General features: G+C 42.5%; 1 protein-coding gene across 1 annotated transcript in view; it reads right to left on the minus strand.

The window, feature by feature from the left end:
- Positions 1-6,931: 6,931 nt before the first annotated feature.
- Positions 6,932-18,309, minus strand: part of shc2 (SHC (Src homology 2 domain containing) transforming protein 2) — a gene marked incomplete at its 5' end in the record, with an annotated part of 29,693 nt that continues 18,315 nt past the window's right edge. Inside the window, 11 exons of the mRNA XM_079505177.1 lie at positions 6,932-8,401; positions 8,491-8,672; positions 9,013-9,365; positions 10,099-10,275; positions 10,410-10,497; positions 12,132-12,300; positions 13,321-13,447; positions 15,056-15,107; positions 15,303-15,356; positions 16,394-16,513; positions 17,489-17,549. Of these exons, the coding sequence (XP_079361303.1) occupies positions 8,541-8,672; positions 9,013-9,365; positions 10,099-10,275; positions 10,410-10,497; positions 12,132-12,300; positions 13,321-13,447; positions 15,056-15,107; positions 15,303-15,356; positions 16,394-16,513; positions 17,489-17,549 (1,333 nt within the window). The 3' untranslated portion in view covers positions 6,932-8,401; positions 8,491-8,540. The remainder of the gene's footprint in view (positions 8,402-8,490; positions 8,673-9,012; positions 9,366-10,098; positions 10,276-10,409; positions 10,498-12,131; positions 12,301-13,320; positions 13,448-15,055; positions 15,108-15,302; positions 15,357-16,393; positions 16,514-17,488; positions 17,550-18,309) is intronic.

Below are 18,309 nucleotides of genomic sequence, written 5' to 3' on the forward strand. Positions count from 1 at the left end.
GACTGCATCTCTTGAAGAAAGCTACAGTCTGATAATCAGGCTACCACTTCACCACTTTTCAACCTATCTTCATATAATAGGTCCTCACTAATAATCATGATAAAATGGTACAATTTTGTTCTACTCAGTCTGTGGAGGGCATAGGAGGGCTGTGGGCAGTTCAGAAACCCGTCCACCAGTAACAGCATCGATTTCAAGCTAATAGAAACTGCAGGCTTTCTAGTCGTAATGTAAAGTTGTAATGCGAAAATGGAAGCCATCATTCTCCCGATAATAAAAATCAAAACATTTTTGTAAAGAAATCTTGTTTAAAAAATAAGTAATGCAGTAATTACTTTCCACCACTGCCTAAACAATACATCCATCCAACCTCTAATGGCTTCTCCATTACTTGATCTAGACATTTTTGAAATGAGCAAATGATAAATCAGACATTAAAATGAACAAGTTCATTAGAATGGAGATGAAGAGAACTAGTGTAACAGAACTAGCATTTCAAATTTGTATTATTACTACGGTCTGCACATTGCCCCACAACATGAAGTGTGTCATTTACTTAAAATACACTGGACGAGTCCATTATTCAGTATAACCGGATTGGTATCACTCTCTCTCACACTGCTCAACATATCTGCAGCCTCACAGGGTGGTTCCAACATCCCCTAGCCTTGTTACAGTTAGATCTCCGTGAACGCAGATGTAGCACACAGTATCGAGGATTCTCTGAAAGCTTTGTTTCAATAAATCACTCAGAAGATAAGTACCAAAAGGCAGCTGAACACAAATGTCACACAAAAAGTGACTTGCCTTGTTTTATATCCCCAGTTGGATTACTTGGAATGCGGGGTTCTCTCCGGAATAACTATGAACAAAATGAAGTAGTACAATGCAATGCATTAGCTATTCACAATTGGTCAACTTGTCTCTCCAGTCTAACTACTTGTTCTCTCTTACCTTCAGGTGTCCTGGTGTACTGTGCCCCCCAGCTCTGCTGCTGGCTGTATATAAAGGCTAGCATTGGACCATATTTGGAAAGAGGTCGTAAATCCTTTTGCAGTTCTGTTTTGGATGGTGGAGGTGAGTGTGCATCTTGTGATTAAGCACAGGAGGGGAGCAAGTGGAGAACATCACAGGGTCATCCCTATGTTCCCCAGGTTTTATGTTCCCCAGGTTCTATGTTTAGGGTTAGCGTTATAGGTTTCTGGTTTAAGGACTTCAGTGTTTTGTACTATACAATTGTATGTATAGTACAGAACAAAGAATGTTTGTTTTTGCCATCTTTGTTGAAGAGTCTGAGAAATTATGTTTTATTTTATTTTATGCCAGTGTTAATTTTTAGTTGGCTAAGACTAGATAGTTTAAGTAGCCTAGGCAGGCCTACAGTTCAATGGATTGTTCAAAGACTGAGCTTAAATCAGAATTTGCATTTTGCTACTAAAACTAACACTAAGACTAAGTTGCTAAAATACTTTTAGTCTTACTAGAATTACTAAAATTACTAGGTTAGGTTTCTGTTTTAGGTTTAGGTTTATTCTAAGTGGGGAACAAAGAACCGTTTTTGCATGGTGGGGAACATAGAACCTGGGGAACATAGAACCTGGGGAACATAGAACCTGGGGAACATAGGTACGCTCCCAACATCACCCTTGGTTTTGCTTCTTATTATATATCTCCTATGTATAAGATGGTTTTGTGATGCATTTAGACATTTCAGAGCACTATACCTTTGCTCCAAACCTCAGATAGTTCCATTGCAAAAGCCAGAGACATTCTTACAAAATATGAATAAAGTTCATAAAACCTTAACATATATATTTCCTTCTCAAATCCCACCTCAATGTATGTATATAGGCCTATATAGCTCAGGATTCATTGAGGGACTTATTTTTATGTATTTCACGCATCAAATCCCCTTGTTAAAGATAATGAATGATCGGTTGCATACATTTAAAACAATAGAACGCCTTCCTAATTTATAGTGATTTTCTTTTAGTGATCTATCAAAACTGTCGTCACAAAGAATTGAAAAGCAAGCTTCCATGTATTACATTTACATGTACTTATTTCATCCAGGGATTTTAGGCTTCTCTTTGTGTTCTTGGTCAAATGTGTGAATCAGTGGATATTCTAATGCTTTATGCTTCATACGATGAAGTATAAAAGGTGCTTGGGTTCTTAAAGATGCGGACAGCAGCAGCTGTCTGATCCATTGTTCATCCCACCCTAAAGTCACCACAGCTCGACAGCCCATCAATGTGTTAGCATGGTATTGTTTCCTTTTCCTCATCCTTGAGTACACAGATAACATAATCCCTCTAGTGAATCATACTTCAAAGTCTTCTCTGCCCACTCCTTTCAACAATGAAGTTACAGTAATTGTCTGTGATTTCCTTTAGGCCCACGTATATCATGGAACAAGGAATCAAGTTATTGATTGATTGATTGATCTTGAGTGCATGGATTGATGTATTTATTGATCATGAAATCAAATCATATGTCACATACTGTACATACATTGTTTTATTCAGGGAAGATTTCAAGGACGCCCTGAGTACAACATGATCACAACATAGTACAGTAATACAGTATACAGTAAAGCAATGAAAGAAAACATCATAATGCTATACATATAAGGGCTACACAAAGCAGGTGCAGTCCTTACAGTATGTAATGCCTCCTCAAGTAGTACAGTAGGCCTATATATAGGAAACCACAACTTATAGTATTTAAAAGCACTCTCTAGTGCTGTTGAACCACCTTTTCAAAAGAAGTCCAGCAGCGTCTTTTTTTTCTGAGGAAAATGTGTTCTTTTAATGTCTCGTCTGTAATGATGACTAGATCTTTTCTATAGAATGAAAAGATGACCTTGGCAAACAAGAACAGGCTCAGCAGCCTCGTCAAAGTGGCCAGTAAGATTTCTGGGAGAACCCAAGCCCAACTCATAGAACTGTACAAGAGGCAGATGCTTAAGAGAGCCTCCTCCCTCCTGGAGGTCTCGGATCACCCACTTCGGTCTGACTTTGAACTGTTGCCCTCAGGTCGTCGGCTGAGGGTGCTCCACTACAAAGACTAATCGGTTCAAACTATCCTTTGTCCCGGCTGCTATTCAACTGCTGAACAGCAGATAGCACTTTATTCTTGCCTCTTTGCACATACTGCCCACTAATGCACTTTTGCTGACTTTGCTACTATTGAATGTCATGAATTATCTGTCTCTAGTGCACTGTTCTTAGATCTTAGTCTTGTATTGAATGTTGTGTGTATTTTTTTACTATTATCTGGCTGCAAACCAATTTCCCGCAAGGGACAATAAAGCTAACCTTGAACCTTTACAAGAAGTCTACACAATTAGAGAATGTAGAAGAACTGTTATTTTGATCAAAATATTCTTTAGTTTTGGGTCTGATGTTTTGGCTCATCAGATGGTGGTCCGTGGCTCAAATGCCGAATAAATAATAAATAACCACATGGTAGACGACCAGTCCACTAAGGTCCACAGCACAGCAGAATATCTCAATGTATTTGACCTGTTTTGTACCTGCATGGCACTAAATCAGTGGAGCTCCCTCTGGTGGCATGACTGTGAACATCTGACCTTTGTGAAGTAATGTGACCCTAATCCCTTAAAATGTAAGGCTTAACCCTGTACACTCAAGACACGCTCCATATATGGCCAGTGCAAAGCGACCTCGCCCAGGTCACTTCTCGCCCTCAGGCGTCTGACTGGTTTATATAGTGCCCGATGTACCCTGACAAGTACAATGTGACCCAAGGTGAAGGGTCGATGTTGTGCACCAGGGAAAGTGTTGTCTTCAATGTCATCATATGGGCCACTGACAATTGGAGCAAGTATTAACTTTAGACCTTGCCATTTACCAACAGAAAGAGGAAGAGAGGGAGGCCAAAGAAGACATGGAGAGTAGACGGGCAGCCAAGGAAGACCTAAGCGAGATGGGTGTCAGCTGGCATGAGCAAGAAGACCTAAGCGAGATGGGTTTGCGAACGGTTTGCGGAGCGGTCTTGTTATCGGAAGGTCGCCAGTTCGTATCCCCGGACCGGCACGTTAAAATTACCACCGCTGAAGTGCCCTTGAGCAAGGCATTGAACCCCTACCATGAAATGTTCTATGAGCAGGGTCTGGCTGTAAACAAGTTCGTCGAGCTTAGTCCATTCACCCTGGGTAAACAAAGAACTTTGCTTTTTTTACACACACACACACACACACACACACACACACACAGATATGTTGACATATGCCATTTCTTGGCCTTGTGTTGTGATATGAGTCATTGCTAAGCTACATACACATACCACCATGGGACATCCTGTGTCATCTGAGGACACACCCAAAATATTGTGTCATGCTGCACTGCTTTGCACAATAGGCCTATCTCACAGCCCGCTTTCCACGCCCACTTCCGGTAAATAGTGGTGTCTTTAACATTAGCATTTACACGTTTTTTTCTCTGGAGAATCTAAGTACATTTTCTAATGTAAAAATGTGACAGACCAATATTATTATGAAGCAAACAAGATGGTAAATCAGCTCGAACAGATAGAACAAACCTTACCTTGAGAAAACAAAAGTTGTAGACTTCTTAAATTACCTCTGTTAACATGTAGCGTCTATGGAGTGATGTCACGCTATCACCACTAACCCCGAAAGGGGGCGTATTAAGGGGGGCGGGGAAATTCTGTGAGATAGGCTTATTATTTTCCTGCATGTTTGTTGACAGACATGCATTTAAATGTTCTGTATCTATATGTAAACATGCGTGGTGGTGCATGCATTTCCAACTTGCATCGCCGGTGCCGGTCTAGTTAACTGTATGTAATCTCAGGTCCACAATCACGCTGATCCACCGTCGACCGAACTGTGGAACTCCATATTTGGGGAAGAGGGTTGTCATAAAATATGTCTGCCATCCGTATTTGGCCAAGATTTAGGTATAGGCCATCATCCAGCCTGGATGCTCCTTCCCCTTGATACCTTTATCCAGGTCAATCCTGTTGATGTTGACATTGAGAGTGAGCCCTGTCCAAGATAGCAACAATACAGGGTTAGCATAGCTTACTAATCTGTTTGCCTGTCATTCTGTCCGCACATTTTCACCATGTACCTGCTGGGCAGCTTCACAGACACTAAATCTTCAGTGGCATGTAACATAAAATAGCTGACAGATGACTTTGAGCGCAGTTTGTCCATTACAGTACATCAAACTTAGAGATAATTGTCAATTTGTAGCTTTTACACAGTCATATGTTACAGAATAGTATGACTTTTAGAAATGTTTGACGAGCTAGTTGTAGACTATTATGATTCTTTAATGACAGTATGATTATTTGACGATATTATGGTCAAACAATACTCAATACAGTACTATATTATAGTAGCTTCTACAGTTTTTTCTTTTAACAACATAGCCTACTGTGGTGTACAATAGTATAATGTTTTAGTTTTTTAACAAACGATGGATGTCCTGGTGGATATGTTAAACAATTATGCATTTTAATGAAATATCTGTGGTAAAAAAAAAAGTAGTAGTGGCAATGTAATTAACAAAAGGTACAGAACAAATCACCCTCAGTATACTGTAGTCACTACAGTATACTGAGGGTGATTTGTACACAGTGTAGTGTACTGTACAGGTCATGGCAGTATGAAAGGAAAGAATCCATGCTTTATATAGTGACCTCAGCGGGGGGTAGGTGGTGACCTTTTACTGTAGGTGTTTAAAGAGACAGTCATACTGTATATATGAGGTGTGTTAAAGACAGGACTGTGGCAGCCACGCTCATGACTCAATGCTAATTTAGTAACCGATTATGTCACTGTGCAACATCTCACCACTATTCTGCTATAATATTGCTCACTTCTCTCAAATATGCATGCTGTTCCAGGCTGTTGTGTACTACGTACTTATTATTATTTGATCAATTGATGGACACTGTTGGGAAGAAAATAAACAATGTCGTTTTTTACCTTGATTTAAATTCATTTTATTGATAAAAAATGCATTACCTTTTTCATTTTTCGCGCAGACGAAATGAAAGCCTGGGTATCGAGGCTACCTTTAGGCTAATCAAAGAACAAAAGGTATACACTAAAGTCCCGAGAAAGCAAAGGGGGCAATTTGGGAAAATGTTGCATACAGGACAGGAAAAGCCCTTTTCCTCTCTTCATTCTGTGCAACTAAAGATGTTTTCATCACACAACTGTGTCAGCCGATATAAAAAAAAAGAATTGCCAACAGCTTTTTCAGTTGAAACTGAAAGTACAACAAAGTACATTTTGTTATCCGACACTGTTGACAGATGAGAAAAACGCTTTCAGAGCTATAGATTTATTGATGAATGGGATCTGATTGATTAGATACTGTATGTAGCCAGTGGGATGAGACAACAATACATTTGATATCACTTACCATGCCAACACAAAGCCCTGCACACACCCAACCTCTTAGACTAGACTGACACACACCACCACACAAGGCTCCACTGCAGCCTGGGACAAGAAGAGTAGGATGGGTCAATGACATGTAGCCTTTATTTATGCTCCATCGTATACGGCTGTGTTGTGTGCCGAAAATATCGGTTATTGTCTGTGCGTGACATTGCCGTACGACAAAGCATATCATTTCAATGAGGCTTCAGAAGGTTGTCTGCAACCGTCCGTAGCCCAATGGTGCCTCACAGGGATATGTGAGTGTTATGGCTGTATACAATATGGCTTACATTCGTTACATTCAAGCCTCTATTTCAATTTGAAAAGTCACTGAGGTTGCCCTCATTTCCAGCCATGTCAAAATGACTTTCTTTGCTTATTGTCTTTCTTTCTTTCTTTCTTTCTTTCTTTCTTTCTTTCTTTCGCTTCTAAGAAAGAACATAGTTTGAAGGGCAACAATACTAGGATGCATACAGTATAGGGGCAGTGACAATCAATCATAATACACCACGTCAGTATCTTAAATATTGTTTGCACATCAGCAGCTTACTTCAGAATCACAACGATAACAGCTTAAAATCAACCTGACATCTTGATCATCCATTCATTGGCAATGCAAAAAAAGTCCTTTGCAGTTGGGACATTGATAGACCTTATATACACACACACACTCACACACTCTTTGTTGTCCTCTCCGTGTGGGGAAAGCAGACAGAAATGCTTGTCTCTGTTGTTCTTAAGGCACTGAACATCGAGGGGTTGACAAAATACAGATCAGGATATACTGAGTTTGTATGCATCTTTAGCAATGGCTGTTTTTTATAACAGAAGACAGGAATAATTGAACTACAGAGTACAGTCTCTCTGAGCAGTATCATCACAGGCTTACATAGCAGATGTAGCTGTACCAAGACATGATTTACCCATACCAGCACAACACAAACTGATGATAGTGTCAAATCTGAACTGCCCACATTCCAAGATGTATACAGTACATCCATAAACTGCCTACATATAGACTGTCTACATTTAGGTATAATGTGAAAATAAAACGACCCGAGTTGACATATTTTCTTCTGCAATGATCGGCCTCCTTCATTAGGACGCATTCCACAGAAGCATGGCTTAAAATTTGGACCTGAGATTATTGGGATGAAATAAAAAATGTGCTAGACCGAAATGGATGTAAAGCAATCATAATATCGTGGCAAGTTACAGCACTGCATCGTTTCCCAGTTGTGCCATCTTCAAGCCATTTATGATAATGCCTACAACAAGCATGAGGAACTTATATTTCAAACATGTCCTTTTTCTGCAAAACTGACATTGGGAGGAGGTGGGGTGGAGGTATCCCATTGTCTTAGTAAAATATGACCCAATACTTGCATTTGGTAGTGAAACGAGAACTAAGGAATACTCTCTCAGGTTCCAAAAAAAAGTTGTGTTAGCTCTATTCAGGTTTGCTGAATGACACAAAGCCCATGGTTCACGACTCTTATTGACCGGCCCTGCCACAGCAGCGGGGGACAAGAAGTGGAGCTGCTCTGTTGGAACACTTCACTTCTGTGTGCTGCCAGCCCCATGTGGGACCGACTGTATGTATTTTTGACCCAGTGATCAACTCTCTCTTTGACCTCATTGGACCTCTTGTCATCAGCTGCCAAGTGTTCACGCCATGTCATTGGCTGGACTGCGGGCCCAGTGGGCGGGACCATGATTTAGGTTCAGACAGAGCGGTTTGTAGCTTAATGACTGCATGCTGAGGAGTTGAGCACGGGTGACAGGGCAGTTCCTTTGAGCCTGAAAGCCCACAGAGACAGAAAGTACAAGGAGACATCATCAGACACCTTAAGTCCTTGGTAGCGATGTCCGCTGGAATAGGGGAGTCGGCGATGCAACAAGGCTAAATGTTTTAGCCGTTTCTTGCATGGACATGAGGGAGCTCACCTCTGGACCCTGGGAGAGAAGACAAAGAACTGTATTTGTGTAGTGGCAAATAATGTTTTATTATACATACATTCTCAGTACCCTGTTAAGCATCCTACCTGCTTATCCATTCAGGCAGTGCACCCTCAACGAGGCAGCGCTGCGAGGGTCACTGTTTCCTCCTGACGACCACCTGTTTAAGGTGGAGTTCGCTTTCGGCTGCCACAATAGGCAGCTCATTCTTAAGGTGGTAGGAGATCAGGTGGCTGATGCTCTCAAATAGCATGTCTTTGGTCCGCACCTGCATGCATGCATCACAGACAGAGACGCACGGGGAATAAGAGTATAAGCCGTTCATGCCTCGGTTTCTCAATGTCGGGTCCGGGGACCACCAGGTGTCCAGGTGGACCTTTGCAGGTCTGTAACATGGAACCAAATGGACCCTCATGGCTTAATTTGGTTCCATTTGTACGCTCTACGAGTTATACTAACCCTGTGGGTGAAGATTTTGCAGTGAAGATAGGGGTCCCAGAGATCTCTCACATACCGTGAGAGTCCATTTGGATCACCTGGTGGTCACCCCAAATTCAAATTTAATTTTTTGAACTATTTCCATTTTCCTCACACACACACACACTCACCACTCCCTCGGGGTCGACCAGCAGCAGGTGTTTGGGCAGGCCACAGTGCATGCCCGTCAGGACGTACTGTCCAGGGTTGGTGGTGCTCTCCCTGACCAGGAAGTCTCCGTCTCGGACCAGGATCTTCTCGGCGTCCCGCCGGCTCATGCGGCCGTGGTACCAGGCCTCCCTGCGGAGCTGCTCCTCGGTGGGTGCCACGGGAGCTCGGCGACTCGGCGGGCTGGGCCACTGGTCCTCCAAGACCACCATGCCACCGGCCCCGCCCTGAGCAGCACACGCCCCCCCGGCTGGAGCGGACATGCCGGGGCCTCCTCTGGTGGTCTCGTGGAGCTTCAGAGCATCTTCAAAGGGCCCTGCAGGGGGAGAGAGACCATGAGGCAAAGAGCCCATGCAGCGACACACTTAAAGATGGAGTGTCATTTTTTCCACCCTAAAACATGATCATCAGGTATTATTATATAAGGAGGAAGATTTTTTTCTTCAAAAAAGTGTACAGTATTTGTTAAAATGTCGTTTTTATGTGGACACGCCGGCCAGTTCATTAAGTATGCCTGGTTTGCCTGCAGTGGTGATGGGTGGTGATCCACCTGAACTGAAGCCGCACCCACAGCTGTTGTTGTATGATAAAGGGGGAGGGGTTAGGGGAGGAGATGATAATGTGATGTCATTATATCACTGTTTTTTTCATTGGCACGTTTGACTGTCAAGGTTTCAGCTCCAGGAACAAACCCTAAATACAAAGGGAAGACATCATTGCACATAACAACCACACCAAGGGGTATAATGGAGTACTGTGTCCTTTCATAACCACATGAAAAACTGGAGAAAAAAATAAATAAATCACGGCACTCCATCTTTAAACCACTGGTCTGCAGTTAGTGCATGTTTGCTGGTTGCTGCATGCAATTATAACAATAAATACCATTATATGACCATAAATTATAGCCTATAAACTTTTGTCATAATTATTTGTACTTTTAGATGAGCATAATAAAGGTGGAAAATGGTAAAACAGGTGTGTTTACTTTGAACTATATCCGTGATCTTCATGCATCAGTGCTCACAAAGCAAGCCTGCCTCACTTACTCATGTCAAAGATGTCTTTCTTTGGACTTTCAGGTCCCCTGGGTCCTCCCCTGTGTGCGTCTGACCCCTGTGCCAGTGCGTCGTCCATACTCTGGGTGTTGACGTACAAGTGCTCCTCATAGTCTCTGCCGTTGGGAGGCTGACCATCTGCACGCAGGTACCCATCTGATGTCAGGCCTGAGGACGAAGGCAAAAAGATAATGTCTCATATGGTACGACATAAATAAATGAATGAATATGAATATGAATGATATCTATTCAGCTATCATTTTCTAATTGCAGTACTCTTGTTTTGCCACAGGAGGTCTTACCTGAGCCACTGCTGGTCTCTGTGTCCCAGTGAAGTTCATAGCACAGCTGACCAGATGGGTAAGACATGGTTCTAGCTGGGGAGCCCATCTGCAAACAACCACACGAGCACACATGCACACGCGCGCACATGCACACACGCACACCATAAAGACACACTCAATGACTTGTAAACATATTTGTTTCACTACCTGATTGGTACAACATATACATCTCTTGTCCCTGCATAATGTCATTTGGAGGCACTCAGTCTGAAACCTTAGCTACAGCACACTGAGCACAGTGCGTGCCACTTGAACAAGCTGCTGGGAAAAGGGGATGATTTCTCTCACAGAGGCCTGCTGGGTTCAACCTGTAATCATATCTTTCTCCGGCAATTACGGTGCAGGCGCACAGAGAAGACATTTATGGAGTACACCCACCATGCTCACAGAGGCTTATGATACGATTCCATGCAAACAATAGCAGCAAAGAGCAGGACAGGCTCATTCGTCATTGGTTTATGGACTAGAGATGAAAGAGTGTAGCCTGGCCCTGCCTGTCAATTATGGGCTGAGGCTGGACACTGCTTGATTTTGAGCAGCTGCAGCACCAATTACAGTGTCTTGAGATAAATTTAGATCGGGTCGAAAATGACATGCAATATAGGCTTGACATTAATTCTTCTCAACATTATGCAAAGTAAATAGCAAACAGCAGTAGTAGGCTACCAGAAAGCCTGGAAGAGCAGTGATTCTCAAAGTGGGGTCCGGTTGGGGACCCCCAGGGGGGCAGACTTTTGACCCCCCCTGAGGGGCAGACTTTTGTCCGACATACCATAGAACTGACATGCGGAAAACGACCGGATTAAGGTTCGCGAACATGCGCTGCTCCGTGCTTGCGGTTATGGTTAGGTTAGGGTTTGAGGTAGGTTGTCGTTGTCGACCCAGTGCCGTCTCCAGGCACAAATCAGCAGGGGGGCATACTTTTTTCCAAAGGGGGCACTTCATTTTTCAAAATAGTCACCTATTAACAAAGTGATGCTTGAAAAAGGCTAGGGTACAATTATGCAGCAGCACCAACAACAAACAAAGAAATACAAATATGTTGAGCATATATAATGTCTTCTGCATGCATATATTACCTTGTATTTCTATTAACTATTCAATTAATTTGAACATGTATATATTTACAATAATCATGAAGAACTTATACAGATTTAGATTTAAGATAGATTAGAGATAGATGAGATAGATAGATTTAACATTTGTAAAACATAAAAATATTGGTAGGGTAGGGTACTACTGGCCAATCTGGACTGGAGGGGCACAAAATCCAATCTGGGGGGGGCAATGCCCCCCTGTAGAGACGGCACTGGTCGGACCAATAGTATGCTGGACCAAAAGCCTGTACCTGACCCCCCAGGGGTTCTTGAGGTATGTGGCTGTAACTCCTTGAGGTATGTGGCTGTAACTCTGGCCCCTTCTACCCACCTAATTTTGAACCAAATTAATTGGTTCAGAATCAGATCCCTAAAAGGTGGAAGATGCAGATGTGATATAAACCATCATAAAAAATAAAGAAGGGAACCAGTTCTAGAACCAATGTTCTTTTGGTGGAAAAGGGGCCTGAGAGTGTACAAATGGAACCAAGTTTGTACACTCTCAGAATTATGGTGGTCTGTGGTCTAATGCCACTGATCTACAGAGTTGAATATGCATGCGTACGCTATACAGTATATATACCTTGCTCTGCGGCTGTGTGTGGATGTGACCCAGCAGGGCCCCACTAGGCCTGAGCCTGGAGTCCACCACTCCCCCCACGGGAGGCTCCTTCCCTGGGATGCTGTTGTAGTAGTCATGCTCTGAGGAGGAGTCGTCGTCTCCCCACACTGGCTCCTCTGTCCTGAAAGTCCTGATAGAGGCGTAGAGTTATCATACTTGAAATGCGTTGCTGAGTAGTCTGTATGGTTTAAGCCAAGTTTGTTATTTTGCCTAAACAAAAAGTTGCTGTATGAAAATAGTTTTTTGTTTTTATTAGACAGTGTACTGTATGTGTGCAAGAGACTCGTATTGGGCAGGATTTGTTTCTGTCACATGAGACCTGAGTAGATATCAGCTCTTTCAGCTCATGATCACTGAGAATAAAAAATAAACATAAGCAAAGGAGATTAAATGAAAAAAACAAAAACAATTTGGAATGGATTCTTGAGCAGAATGGACCTTCAGATCAGATGACATCTCCATATCAGAAGTGTGTCTATATAAATCCACATGTGGCTCATTGCTGCTATTGTTGGCTGCAGGATAGAGTTCGTTTGAAACCAGGAGAATAGAAAAGCGAGTGTGGAGTTTTGCCCTGGCTGTGTCCCCAGTGGCCCCATGCAGCAACATGTCCGAGAGCGAGGCCCCCCGAGTACTGAATATATCAACGGCCGTTGATATGTGTGATGATCAAACCTGAAGGATGGACTTTGTGGGAATATGAGAGGAAAGTATCACATCTCCTTCTCATGCACCAGAAAGGAAGAGCTTTTGATATCAGGTTTTTAGTGTCTCTCTATAGAAAGGCACAACTCAGCACTTTGCGTGGGATGCCAGGCCCAGGGGCAGTGCCAAAGTGTGATAACCACACTGATTGATGCAGCCTGTGTCCATTGCATCATCCTCTTTTGTCAACTGGCTGCAAAGCAGCTAGAGTACTGTATGGAAAATGTTGGAAGTCATGGTATTGGAAATTAGCGTGAGACAACACGCCTATCCCAGTTTGGATGTGAGTGCACCTCTTGACCGCTATATAAATCTGGCCCACAAGTCCCAAACCATGTCCCCCCCCCCACACACACACACCTCCCCCCATTATCTGTATTTTCTCTCTCCGTTCCTGTGCTCTCCAGTGAAGCAGGGAAGTAAATCCTCAGAATAGTGAGCTCACCTCTCCGTGGAGGCCATGGTCTTGGGCGGGCTGTGAAGGTACTGTTTGAACTGCAGCTCGAAGGCTTGGCCAATAGTACTGATGACACTCTGGGCTAAACCGTCTGAGCACTCCAGAATATGACACGCTGACAGAGACAGAGAGCCATGTTAGTAGTGAGCCCAGAGATGTAGGACGTACACTGTAAAACGTGTTAATTTGACTCAAGAGTGTAGCCAAATGTGGCCAATTCTGGTTACATTTTCTACACTCTCAGAGTTACAAAGGGATAAATTAACATTTTTTACTGTGTCCCCGAGGTTATTATCGTTAACAAAATCTAAGATTAAAGCAGCACTATGTATTTGTGGGGTATCAGTGGCTTGCCACTTTGAACACAAATAACATGGCAGCCAACATCTTTGACTTCATTACCCAAGAGTCTCTGCAAGCATGTCCAGTGAGGAAGCGCTGTGATTGTCCAGTCTTCGCTTTAACTGGCAGTTCTGCCTCAGCAGGGACCCCCCCGAATCTATACATTTATGGAAGGATGATTGTTATTGCTTAAACATGTAACTTTATAATTTTGTGGGACATATGCTATATAGTTGTTAAAAAATGACATAGTGCTGCTTTAAAAATAAAACAAAAAGGGGATTTGTTTTCTTAATATAAATACAAATGAACAATGCAAAACTAACTAAAAATACTAAATACTAAAATAAATAGATTTGTATGTTAAATCATCCTAGATTTCCCCTCATTTTGCACTGTGGTCACTGCTTGTGGAACTGAGTGGCCTTGCTCAATATGGGCCATTAATACATGCTAATATGTTTTGTAAATTGGATGTCATGCATTCTTTCATCCTATCTTTTTCAGCGTCTACTGTATAAACGAGGCTTTCATAAGACTAAAACTAAATTAAAAGTAAATTAAGAATAGTCAATTTAGTCAAACCTAAAATTTTAAGAAGCTAATGAATATTTCCAAACTCTAATTCTGTGTGCATGTATCAAAAAGGTAATACAAAAAAAAGAAATTCATGGCCCAATCCTGAGATAGACATTTTTAATCCCACGGGGGGAATTCAGTTGCCATCTTGATCCTGCATCTTCTTTAACCAAATGAACCCTAGCATCCCTATTCTGGGCATGTCAAAATAATGACAAGCAGGGCGTGACATGATGGATCTATACAAGCTCACAATGCGTTGTATTGCAACGTGTTGTGAGCCTGTAGATAGGCTATTTTTGGCGTAGAGGGGAAAAACGAGGGGACCGAGTATAGACCCCTGGTGTTCAACGAAGTATAATACCGGTAGATATGGGTTTAAGTGGTCGAGAGAGCAAATTACATTTGTATTACCACACACAGAGCTGTATTTTCACCCCAGTAATGAGTTCAAAGGAGCAATCAAGGAGTAGGTGTCGTGTTTTCCAACCGGCAGATAACTCATTTTAGAATGAACTTCTTCATTTTGTCTTTGAAGAGAGTCAGAAGAATCGATATCAGCATCTTGATAAACAAGTGGCAGTGAGTCATAATGCGCCTCCCTCTGGATGGAATCTAATCCATATTTACACACACACACGCACACACAAACACACGCACGCACGCACGCACGCACGCACGCACGCACACACGCACGCACGCACGCACACACAGCACACACAACACACTGCACACACGATGCTGCATGTATGTGTTGTGCACTCAAAAGGGAATGGAAAGAGAAGCTCCTTGGACTAGATACCTCTCTGATTAACTGGGTCTTTGGCCACATATGCAACGTAGTCGGGCGTGTCCTGCGAAAGATGGGAGGAAAAAACTCAATAAGACCAGATGAATTAGGGGTGGGATATAATTGAATTAAAGCCCTTATTGATTCTCGGGCCGTGGGACTGGAACGCAGTCAAATGCAACCTGGTCAGACTTGCCGGCTGCCAAAAAGTCCATTCCCACCAAATAGAAGGCGGTGGGGGATAATGCAATGCACTCACAGTGTCTCCCCCGGAGGCGAAGGAGATGGACTGCATCGGATGGTGCGCTATCACCTGAGTGACGGATGAAGATGGGAAGAGTACAGTACAGCAACGTACACAAGACAGAGTCACATACAACAGTCACATACAACAATGCAACTCTTATGTTTGGTTAGTGTTATTCTTTGTCACTGTCCCTATGGCGTAAACTCATTCACATAATGATGGTCCATTTTCACACTCTGAAGTTAACATTTCAGATTTTACCTTGTGTATATATGCATATCTCAATGCAACTATATCAATAACAAAATGTGTATTGTGGATATCATCAACTTTATCACCAGTGAACAAACTGAAAGGCCAAAATATTGAAGGAATGCATTTGGTCATAATATTCTAGTTTGTATCAGATGTAAATGTGTCTGACCTGTCGTGGTCATAATATTCTAGTTTGTATCAGATGTAAATGTGTCTGACCTGTCGTGCATTTGGTCATAATATTCTAGTTTGTGTCAGATGTAAATGTGTCTGACCTGTCGTGGTCATAATATTCTAGTTTGTATCAGATGTAAATGTGTCTGACCTGTCGTGGTCATAATATTCTAGTTTGTATCAGATGTAAATGTGTCTGACCTGTCGTGGTCATAATATTCTAGTTTGTGTCAGATGTAAATGTGTCTGACCTGTCGTGGTCATAATATTCTAGTTTGTATCAGATGTAAATGTGTCTGACCTGTCGTGGTCATAATATTCTAGTTTGTATCAGATGTAAATGTGTCTGACCTGTCGTGCATTTGGTCATAATATTCTAGTTTGTGTCAGATGTAAATGTGTCTGACCTGTCGTGTGGTTGGGATGAGATGTAACAGATGTAACAGATGTAACAGATGTAACAGATGTAACAGATGTATCAGATGTGTCAGATGTAAACGTGTCTGACCTGTCGTGTGGTTGGGATGAGATGTAACTGATGTAACATATGTAACATATGTAACAGATGTATCAGATGTAAACGTGTCTGACCTGTCGTGTGGTTGGGATGAGATGTAACAGATGTAACATATGTAACAGATGTAACAGATGTAACAGATGTAAATGTGTCTGACCTGTCGTGTGGTTGGGATGAGGAGGCTGAGGCCCTCGATGGAGATGTTGACAGCAATGCTCATGCCAGCAAAACGTAAGTTACTTTTACCCATGATGGACTGGAGAGCCTTGTTAAAGGCCTACAACACACAGACACACAATACATCAACTGTCTATTATTAACCACTTGAGCCCTATTTTAGACTTCGATTATTTGACAAATTGTTTGGGCCTTTTGAACTTTTGAATGATGCAGTAATTGTCTTTTTCTATTACTTTCCTACAAAAATCTTAAGTCCTTCAATTGTCCCTTTGCTGTCATGTGGGGACATGACCCACATGTTGAGAACGACGGCTATACAGTATATGTATCTATAAATGCATCAAGTCTGTGTGTGTGTGTGTGTGTGTGTGTGTGTGTGTGTGTGTGTGTGTGTGTGTGTGTGTGTGTGTGTGTGTGTGTGTGTGTACTGTTGTAATCCACGTAACTCGAGAACCGTTCGCCCCGCCGACTTCAAATATCTGGGTCGGGTATGCATTTCCAACTTGCATCGTTCCAAGTAGGCCAGTGCCCAACGGGCACCTCTCTAGTGTAAATCACCCCAAAGAACCACTGAAGAACTGCAGAAGATCTCATTATGGTTGTGTGTAAAACCCATTATGGAGTGTCTTTACTGCATCTGGACATCAGCACACTTTTCACTGTCTACTTCAGTCATTCTCAGCCTTTTTAAATTCAAGGACTCCCATTCCATATGATTCTTATCTCTGGGACCCCAATCCACAGAGTTAATTTAACCTGGCTGTAAGGGTCCATTTGGGTCCTAACTATCATTGGTTTTAGCTGGGGGTCTCCTGGAACCCCCACAGCCCCATGTTGAGTGGTTTATAGTATGACAACTTTGCCCCACACACTCGAGTGCCCCAAGTTCAAGGCCAGTTAAAACCATGTTTTTTGCACATGTCAATTATTTGCAGCTGCTCTTTGAACCATGTGTGATGCATGCACACAGCCGCACACACACACACACACACACACACACACACACACACACACACACACACATGCACACGCACACACGCGCACACACACGGATTGCATCTTTACTACTGACCTTCTTCCGCCAGGCTCCCTTTCCCCCGGGCACCGCTTCACACAGCCTGTTGATGGCTTCCCTGGTTAGGAAGGGTCACACGTTAGATTTACACAATGGCACCACTGGCTATCGGTCAATAAGCTACTAAAATCGACAGTGTTCACTTAACGCTGGCAGTGTACAATACAAAATGTCACCAAATGGACCCTTATGGGTCAAATTGGTTATATGTAAACTGGGTTTCTCAAACGTTTTCATGTCGAGAGTGAAGTACCCCTAAATCTTTGTTCATGGACCCCCATCTGATATGAGACATTAGCAAATCTAGCCGATGTACACATATAGAGTTAAAATGGTTAAAGTGGTTGTGATGCCCTGGAGCCGCACTTTGAGAACCGCTGCTCTAATTACAAATGGATAAATGAACAGTGAGTGTGTTCTATTGATCAACAGCCTATACTAGGATCCATGGACAATGGAGAAATGATGCATTTATGGTGATTATGTCTGTATATTAAATGTATTTAACCCATTAAGACCTGAGGCAGATTCTACTTCTAAATCCTAATGCTGCGTTCACTTCACACTGGCAGATAAAAAGACACTAAGCTACACAGCATATTTTGTAGCTTTTTATCTGAAGTTGAAATCAGCTCAACTTATTTGTAGCTTTATAACTGTTTTGTAGCAGCTACAAATGTTGGATGTATCTTTGTATCTGCATGTCGCTGGCTTCTCTTGGAAATTAATGGTAGCCTGTATCTTTGTATCTGCATGTCGCTGGCTTCTATTGGAAATGAATGGTAGCCTGTATCTTTGTAGCTGCCAGTGTGAACGCA

Source organism: Electrona antarctica (assembly GCF_951216825.1).
Source record: "Electrona antarctica genome assembly, chromosome: 7".
NCBI classification, from domain to species: Eukaryota; Metazoa; Chordata; class Actinopteri; order Myctophiformes; family Myctophidae; genus Electrona; species Electrona antarctica.